At 37.3% G+C, this 10,057-nt stretch overlaps 1 protein-coding gene across 1 annotated transcript; it reads left to right on the top strand.

Moving 5' to 3' along the window:
• Positions 1–552: 552 nt before the first annotated feature.
• On the top strand, positions 553–2,428 carry LOC117784508 (fibrinogen-like protein A). Its single transcript, XM_034622259.1, has 3 exons — positions 553–634; positions 1,111–1,919; positions 1,981–2,428. The coding sequence occupies exons 1-3, from the start codon at positions 554–556 to the stop codon at positions 2,099–2,101; spliced, it is 1,011 nt and encodes a 336-aa protein (XP_034478150.1). The 5' UTR covers position 553; the 3' UTR covers positions 2,102–2,428.
• The last annotated feature ends 7,629 nt before the right edge of the window (positions 2,429–10,057 follow it).

Genomic DNA, 10,057 nt, shown 5'->3' with positions numbered 1-10,057 from the left:
GGACTGGAGCAAGAAGGTTTCGCAAATGCAGCGAATTGGAAAAAGTGTGTGGCCATTTGTCTGGGTACTGTATCCTGGTACTTTGCCTGGTTATGAAAGTTGAACATCATTACGAACTTGAGGTGCCAAGTGGACCTACAAATTTCAGTGGTGCTTTTGAGTGGGGAACCGTTTTGAAATCTAAACAAGTCAATTGTAAAACTCATGTGTGGCAATTATAGTTCTAGCCACTTTTGATTTATTTTATTTGTTGCTAATTAACTTTTAGCTATGTACAATTTCTCTCTAATAAACAATAATAACATATTATGAGTGTAGACTTGTAATTGCTTTTATTCGATTATAAACAACATAATTCTCTCTTAATTGAGACAATTATTTTGATACTGAAAAACTCTAGCACGCTGCTCATTCACATCTCTTATTTCAAGTCTGTTGATAACATTCGAATTTTCAAATACGTATTATAAATAATTCAACAGCTCTGTCTGTATTCGCTCTTGATTTCTGAATTCAGTCTTTCTTCAAGCCAAGCAGCGTACGGAACATAAGAATGCCAAATCTCTTGATACGGATTATAATAGCATGGCTTTATGCCATTGCCCTGCCAATCTATGCCTTAGGGCAGTCCAAGGTGAGTAATTGAAATATAATCAAAAATAATTTGCAAAATAATGTAGTGTTATCAGTAAGGTCGATTGTCAATGTATTATTCGTGTGAAAAATCTAATAAAAAATTCAGATAACAAACACAGCATAGAATATAGTACAAATGTGTCTATATTAAATGAGTTTTTGTAGAATCCAACAATAATCATGTATATAATTAAGTTAAATAACAACAATTTTAAGATGTATCAAATTCAAAAATTCAAATAACATAAAGTATACAATATAAAGAAACAAATTTGGTTCTTTACGAATTTTTCATACAACAATTTGAAGCCTTTAAAAACAATCGTAATTTAGAACTTTCTTTATTTTTATTATTTTTATCAATTTTTAAAATCGATTCATTAAATTTATTGTTGATTACATGGTTACTCCTAATCCCTTATATTAGTATGATTTTTAATCTTCGTATCCCAATTGGATTATATTTTAAAACAGGACTGTGTCTTATCAAAACAATTGGACAATCAATGTGCCAGCTATTGCTATAAGGCCATGAAACCTCTGCTGGAGATGGCAAGTCAATGCCAACAGAAGGATGCAAAGCTGGTGGATCTGGTGGAGCAGTTGGGAGAGTTGAAGCAGCAGTTGTCTGTCTACAAGGAAAGAGAGTCCAAGAACAAGGAACTACTCGAAATGGCCGCAAATGTAGTTGCTATAAAAGAAAAACTTTCAAATATGGAAGTTAAATTCCAAAAACAACTTGAACAACAGACAACGGAAACAGTATTGAGAACGGAACCCAACAGCTGCTTATCTTCGGGTAGATCATTCCAAATTCAGAAGATTAAAGTGGCTGGCATGGAAGCGTTTTCAGTACCCTGCAATAATGAGTTGGTTGGTCACGGTTGGACATTAATCCAGCAACGCTTGAATGGCAGCAGAAACTTCTACCGCGGTTGGGATGAATATCGTGAGGGCTTCGGGGACTTTAATGATGAGTTCTTTATCGGTCTGGAGAAGCTGCACCACATGCTAGCCAGTCAGCCCCATCAGTTATATATAAGGATGGAAAATTGGAAGAGGCAATTTAGTTATGCCAATTATGACAACTTTGGAGTAGGTGCTGAAAGCTCTGATTACAAGCTATTGTCCCTGGGTAAGTATTCAGGAGATACCACAGATGCGATGCGAAGAAACGAGGGCATGAAGTTCTCCACCTACGATCGCGATAATGATATGTATAACACTGAAAGCTGTGCACAAATACTCAAAGATGGCTGGTGGCATGCTGCCTGCTCTGATTGGTTCGTATATAGATCGGAATCAAACAATTGGCTTTTTTAATTAGTTCGCTTATCTTCTCAGCAATCTCAATGGAATATATAACGACGCAAAGTATTGCATCTATTGGAACGTGAGGAACATGATCAGCAATTTGGATTGCCTTAAAACAGTGCAAATATTTATTAAACCTAAAGCTAATTAGATATGTGAATTTCCAAAATTTAATTTAAGCCAAAGACAGTTTTAAATGATTTAATTCACTGTTTTTGCCAAATATTCTGTTATTTCTGAGTGTAAAGCTGAAGTAAAGCAATTTATTTAGAACGACATAACAGATTAATACTTTTTAATATACCAGGTCTGTAATATCAATTTTTATTGACCAAAGAACATGAAGATTAGCTTGCAATTTTTTCAAGAATTTAATCTACCACATTTTCCAGCGAAATTCAATTTAAATCCCCAACATAATCTTTTAAAGTTTATCCGTAATGTTTGTTATGTCAAATAAAAGATGAATTTAGCAAAAGGCGTGTACTATTTTCCTCTATAAAATTTACACACATTTTACTACGTTTTTACAAATTTTTTGAATTGTTTAAAAGTTTTAATTCTTTGCCTGTACAAATGTCAAAGTACAAAATAAGCAGTGCATTTTTTATTTTAGTTTAGCTTTCGACTCGTAGTCGCCATCTGGCGTAAAAAAAACTCAACTTTTCAAGCACTGTAATTTCGAAAATTAAAGCTTAAAAGAATGCAGCGATTTAAATTGCTTATGAATTTCTGAGTAGTTGTATTGCTTTGATGTCAATCTTTGGTTTAATTTGAAGTGATAAAATTTAAGGTCATTTTAATTATTTTCCAAATCTAAACAGATTCAATACAAATTTAAGCTGCAGACGGGTATCTTGATGACGAATACCTTTGATCTTATCCACAATATTACTTATCGTGCAACTTTAATATCAAATTTCTTTTATGAGCAATTTTCATTTGCACTCAGCTGATGATAATCTCTTAGATTCAGCCCATTTTCCACCGTCGAGCTTGGTAAAAATCATCAGCCCATTTTCGTTAATTTTTTGCTAGAACATTTTTTAATTTCCCAGCATCATTGTCGGCAATGCATTTTGACCAAACAGTTGGCCAGTTTTGGCCCGTTTTGCCTGGTGTTTCGTCGGCAGCAGCTTTAGTTACAGCTCTAAACAGGGCAACGTTCCAAGTGGCAACGGTAGCTGGAGCTGGAGATGAAGCAGAAGTTGGTTCTGGAGCTGGAGCTGGAGCTGGAGCATCGGCAGCAAGAAATGCGGTTACAGTGTCCAAAGGCCGCCCTGGAATGCCATAAATAACGTTGTCGGCAAAGCGAGTCCAAAAGTCCGAGATCGTTGGGTGCTGGTTGCATGGGATGCCACTGCCCCTTTCGCCACTCCCCTCCTCCAGCACGTTGCAATGTGCAACGGATAGTGGCACGCTGCGTTACGTTTTTGGCTCTAAATTAAATTTTTGCCAACGCCAAAGAAGCTGCAAAATTTTTGTGCTGTGCATTGCACTGATGCGGCGGAAGCTAAGAGCCATTAGCAGAGCTCCCTAGTTCCAGTTGCCATCCTGCTCCCTCTCCCTCTCCTGTTACTGCTCCTGCTGCTGCTCTCTGTTCCTGTAAAGCTCCTGTAACTATTTCTCTAGTGCTGGATTTGCTTTGTGGCCACGGCTCATTATGACTATGTGTGTGTGCGTGTGTGTGTGCGTGTGTGCGTGTGTGCATGTGTGTGTGTGTGCAATTAGTAGCGCTTTTTAGTGTCTTTGCAAACTGGCAAATATCCAAAGGGCAAGTGATATGAGCTATCCCAGAACTCATTGAAATTTACTTAGTATCCATAACAGAGACAGAGACAGAGACAGTGGAAGAGGAAGAGGAAGAGAGATTTGGGGACAACTTCTTGATGTTGCCACATAATTCTACAGACAATGGCACAGACAGCTCGACAGTTGGACTGACAGATAGCTTGACATGGCCATAAACTGTTGGACATGACAAGTTGGTGTGATCCTCTCCAGTTACTCCTGTTACTCCTGTTGTTCCGCTTGTCTCTGCATTGTGCTTGCTTTGACAAAAAGCCGCACGTTATCCCTGCTAAGTGCAAAAGTGGATTGCCGTCAGGCTGCTGCTGCAGCAACAGAAATAAAAATAGAAAAAATATAAATAAATGGTAGCCAGACAAGGACACTTGCAAATGAACAGAGAGTTGGGCGCCAGGTAGAGCTTGCAACAAGCCAACAAGGCAACAAGGGGAGGCATATAAATGATGCTCGCGGCGCTGCCGTGAAGTGCATAACGTGGTAGCCAACATTATTAAATAGTTGAGCAGCAGCAACAAACAACTCTCTGTCTGGGCAACTAAGCCAGGAGCAGCAACTGCAGCAGAAGGAGCTGGAGTTGAAGCCGGTGCACAGTAAGTACCATAAAAATGTTCAAAATACACGTAAAGCGTGCGGCGGGAACCTTAGACAAGGGCAACTTGACAGAGCAACGGGTAAATGGGGGAAGAGGTGATGGGTTAATGTGCAACTTGACTGAGTTATGTTGTGTCAAGGCAGTCATGATGTGACCGCTAAGAAAGTGCCAAGTGTCACAGGTTCAGCACTAAAGTGTGATTGAAATGGAATGTAACCTTCATTGTAAATGAGATTATGTAGTCAAGTAAAAATACTTCGAAAAATCGTCAACTTTAATTTGATTTTGCAACAATATTGGAAAATTCCATTTTTACCATCTCTGTCCATTATTTTCCTACTATTTTCCTTTACTTTTTTATACAAATATTTTTAAACCATTTCTTAATTATCTTTAAGCTTGCTACTTTTGTCATAAAAAGAAAACTTCACCTAATTGAGTTATTTTCGATGCAAATACATTAATAAATATTAGATATACTTGGCTAAATGTTAAAAGGACATCCTCTTATGTTGCATTGTTTGCACTAAGTACATCATTTGGCCTGAAAATAGACCCAAGAATCCGACTTATCAAGCTCACGTAACCGGGCAACAGTAACAGTACTGCCCCTGCCCCAAATACGCATTTCGCATCAAAAAAAATACAATGAAATTGAATTTAGAGTAAGGTACCAGGCACGTACTCCTAGATATGGCCGGCAAACTTTTTTTTCACAAATTATTTTTGAGAAAAACTTTTGCTGCGAAAGTTTACTGCATAATAAAGAATGAACAAACGAACGAACGAGCCACTGAGAAAAAAAAAGAATAAATGCCAAAGCAAAGGCGGCAAGCAGCGAAAAAAAAAAACACAAAAGAAATAGTCCCTCCCCCCCACCGTTCTGCATTTGGCTTTGAAATGGCAGCGCAAATCAAAATTCTGTGTATGATACACACGGTTGGGAAGGGAGGTGGAATGGAGGATGGGGGTGATAGGTTGGGGTAGATAGCAATGAACAAACTTTAAGGAATTTAAGAATCCTAGTCCCCGGCTAATTGGCTGCAATGGGGGATGCCATGTCGTATGCGTAATGCTCGATGACAAATCAAGCATACGCCTCGTAAACGACTTTGCATTTGCGGCTGCTGATTTTGTTTGAATTGCTTGGATCGTCGGCTAAAACAAACAGCGCGCCAGGCATGCAAAGCATTTCAAAAATGAAAGGAGATACAGCCAAAAAAAAAAAAAAAAAGAACCACGATGACGATGAAACAATAATACAGCATTTCCGCTCCCTTTCACTCATGCCAATGTTCGAGCTTACTCTAACCAGAAAATAAAAATAAAGCATAAATTTTTCACTTATTTGGACTGCCATTGAATTTTCATTTCGTTTCATAGAGTCTGCATTGTTGTTGGCCGTACACAAGCACACTTACATAAGGTTTTATTCATCAGTCACATACACATATCACTCATATATATATATATATACATATATTTAACAAACGGCACGCGGCGCTATGAAGCCAACGTCTCATATGAATTTTAACATTTTCAGCACAAATGAATGAGTTTTAATTTAAGCATAATTGCTTTTTGTGGGTTTTTTTGTTGCCACATTTCTCGTGAACTCTTTTATCTACCCTGCCGCACTGTTGAGGCTTCCCATACATATTATTAACGCCTTTTTATAAGTTGTGCTATAGATAAATTGGGTATTGTAAACTGTTTGCTTACCCTGTTGCACTGTTTATAGTGGTCGACAACTGTATCCCTTGTCCTTAGAGTCATTTAATATCTCTAATTACTTCTAAATTTATTCTCTTTATTGCTTATTGATAGCAATTTTAATTGCTAATCTTATCTTATTTCGATTTCTCTACAAACTTCACAGTTTTAATTTTTACTTATATTAATTTGTTTTTAATAGATACAGCTCTTACCGTATTTTTCATATATTTATAAGTAACTTTAAGCTTTATTTAATATTCTGATTACAAAAGTTGTAATTTTTTTTGTAAAATATTGCATAAATTAATTAATTAACATATTGAAGAATTTTCAAAGTATCTTATGGTCGTTGTTGTTCATGTGGTTATTGTTGTTGTAGTTATTGTAAATGTTATTGTTGATGGCGAGTGTATGCGCATGCTTAACAAGGCTCTACAGAGATTAACTTTGACTAGTGGCTTGAAAATTAATAAGAGCATAATTACAGTGCCGCATTAAGGATCGAAAGTTGACGCTTTAAAGCCGCAACTTTTTTTTGTGTCAGCTGCAGTTGAGCGTGTAGATTGAAATAAATCCTGTTGGAGCAGGAAGTAAGTTGTCCTGCAGATAGAAGACATTTGTCTTGACGCTGCTGTTGTGGCAGTTGGCTGTTGCTGCCACCGCAGGATTGGAAGCAATTCCCTGCACGCTCGGGGTAAGCTCGTCGAGCATTCGCTGTGCCATAACCAAAACAATCATCATTTGGACACTTTTAATACTTTGTGTGCTGCGAGTCCGCTCAGGAAGTGGCACTGCTGAAGCCTTTGCCGATCCCGAGGCAACAGCGGTAACAAGTGGCATCAACAGTGACAGCCAACAAGCAGCCAACAGCCAACAGCCAACAGCCAACAGCCAACAGCCAACAGCCAACAGGCGACAGACGACAGACAAAAGTTGCCACAGTGTCAGTCGTTGTCTAATTTCATGCGACATAAAGTGTCGTCGGACTCGGGCAGTCAAAACTTTGCAGCTGAAATTCGTTGCGTCTCTCTCGGGATTGAAATTTATTCGTCCTGGGAAGTTTTAAACTCACACACAAACACACACACATACATTCGCGCAAGAAAAAGCAATAACCAAAAACTTGGCGTGCTGATTAGTTATGTGGTTGGTCAGACACACACATACAAGCTAAGCGTGTGTGTGTGTGTGTGTTGCAGCAACATGTGGCTATATATAGACATGTTTACTAATTGCTAAAGGCCATGATTGGCACATTTGACTTATGGAACAGATTACAAATAATTACTCGTAATTATTTTAAATAATCTTATAACACTTTCTAATTTTTTATTTTCAATTAAGTATAATAGAGACAAAAAGCGTATTAGCGACTCACAGATGACCTGGTGTCTGATTAAACGATACCCTATTTAATATTATATATTCACTTGACTGTGTGATACTCGAAGGTAACTTAAGCATTAATCATTTTTTTTTAGCTGCGATTTAAATTGGAATGTAATTTGGTTCACTTAAAGGATTTCCATTGCAAACGCTGAGTCTATTAAAGGTAAACCCCAACTAAGAGGCGTTTGTTAAATGGACCTTGGCTGGCAATTGTAGTTGCACTTGCCCCCGTTGTTAGTTTCCAACCCCTTAGCCCCTACCCTCACCCTTTCGCACCATTATATCCATTGCCTTGTGGCATACATTGCAGGCGAGTGCTGCTTTATTTTAGAGAATTTAGAAGCGACTGCCGCACGCTGTGCACTCAGCACAACTATTTCTCTAGACCGTTCTACAACAAAAATAACAAAAAGTTGTTAATTTTTACGTAATGGGAAAAGTTTTTAATCTCTTGTTTTGTATTTTTTTTCCACCCTTTTTTTTGTTGTTTTCGCACGCATTGAGAGCGCAACAGAGCAAACACAATAAAATCAGGCTTTATGGCAACTCTGGCTAAAACCTCAAAAACAGTAAACCAAATACAGTTGCCGTTACAAAGCTGCAACCGTAACTGCAGCACAATTACAACAACAACTAACTGCAAAACTGCCAAATAACCTCAACGATTTTCAATAAAAAAGATGCAGCTGAGACTCCTCGACTTGTAGATATCCTGTACTGTAAATTAATGTTATATTTCTTTATTATTCAATTTTATTTCTATGTGCTAATTACTATAATATTTTGTTGAGTATGAAAATATTATGTAAAATATAGTATACTTAATTTTAATAATTATATTGTTTTGTAGCTGTAACTTAATATTAGTTAGCTATTATTATATATATATTTAAATATTTTAATTTTATTTAGATTGTTTTTTTGTAGTACTTGGGTTAAGATTATACCCATTTTCAAAATTTTTAAATTGTACAGGGTATGAAATATAGTTATAAAATGTGTTGCGGATTGCCATTTAGAATTAATGCAACGGTCCCAAAACTAATTTAGTTGGCAACCTATATCAGTTATTCGAAATTCATGTATTTTAGGTATCCCCTTCTAAATTTATTAATATTTTTATCAAATTTTTGACTAACTGTTTTAATGATATTATTGATCATAATTGACAAAAACTTTATGTTTATCAAATATCTCTTAAAAAAAGTTAAGACAGACATTGAAAAATGGGCCAAGTAATTCAACTTTATTTAAATTTAACTCGATTTATTGAATTTGATTAATTCAAGTAACTTTTGTTCATTAGATTGATAACATGGAATAAATTTTTTCTATACTTTCTAAATTAATTTTTTTGAACATGTTTATTCTATTGTTTTGTCAAAACAATTACTTGACTAACTGGTAAATTATAACTCAATTATATTGAGACATTGAGATTTTACTGATTTTTGCAAAATCTTTATCCTTTTGCAAAATCTTTTATTTTGTCAGAACACTTATTTGACGAACTGTATTTCAGTTGTTTCTAATCTATCTTATCTATCTGAATTATATTCATAGTTTTAAGCAGATTCTACAACTACTAAGGCTTCACGGTACAATGTTCACAATTCAGTAATATCATGTTCAGACATGTCCTTTTCGTATTAAAACATACAACTCCTAATTAACAGGAGTCTCTCCACCAATTATATTTCCAATTTCAATCCAATTGCAACCCTATTCCGACTTTTACTCACCTTGTCTGCCATGTGTGCTTGCGCCGTGGAGTTCACTGTGGTATCCGTGGACGATGGGCAAGTGTTGATACTCAGTCGTAGTGTGACGACTGTTGGCAGCCAGGCAGCGGCGGCCTGTAAATTCTGTTGGTTTTGATGCTGAGCGTTTGGCTGTGGACACCTGCACCTGCTCCTGTTGCGGCTCCCACCCTGCTGCCGGTCCTAGTCCTGCTCCTGGTCCCAAGTGCCATGTGGCGTCCTGCCGCGGCAGGGTGCCAGGCAGGGCAAGGGGAGTGGAGGGGCGGGGGTGGAGGGGGCCGCCGCCCGCCGCGACAGTCGAGCGTGGACTCATACCGTAGGGATTCATAGTGGTCGACTCAATGGACATTCGTCGTCGTCGGTGTCGGTGCCACCGTCGTAGAGACTGTCCGTGACGGTATGCGTGGTGTTGATTCTGCTTGAGAACTTAATTTTGCGGCTTTGCGGGCCTAGAAGCCGACACTCCAGACAGACAGACAGATGAAATAGAAGAGAGAGACAGAGGAGCGAAGAGCGGAAAGAATTCAACTCAATCCTACTCCAGTTATTATTGGTTGTTATTATTCTTGTTCAACTAACAACAACAATTCTCAACACTTGAACACTGCACTTTGAATTTGACTGGACGTCAACATTTTCCACATTCAATTTTGATTTCAATTTCAATTTCAATTTCTTGTTATAAATTTTGCAATAATTTATTTTATTACAATATATATTTTCCTAAATTTATTTCACGCACTTCTTTTTGATGTCTTTATCACTTTTTGACTTTTCTTTCCGTGCTTCTTTTGACGATTCCTTTTTTATGTTAAGAATCGGCAGTAAAATACATAAAATG

Source organism: Drosophila innubila (genome assembly GCF_004354385.1).
Source record: "Drosophila innubila isolate TH190305 chromosome 2R unlocalized genomic scaffold, UK_Dinn_1.0 1_C_2R, whole genome shotgun sequence".
Taxonomy (NCBI): domain Eukaryota; kingdom Metazoa; phylum Arthropoda; class Insecta; order Diptera; family Drosophilidae; genus Drosophila; species Drosophila innubila.
The sequence above is the reverse complement of the archived record's forward strand: the minus strand, read 5'-3'. Positions and strand labels throughout refer to the sequence as shown.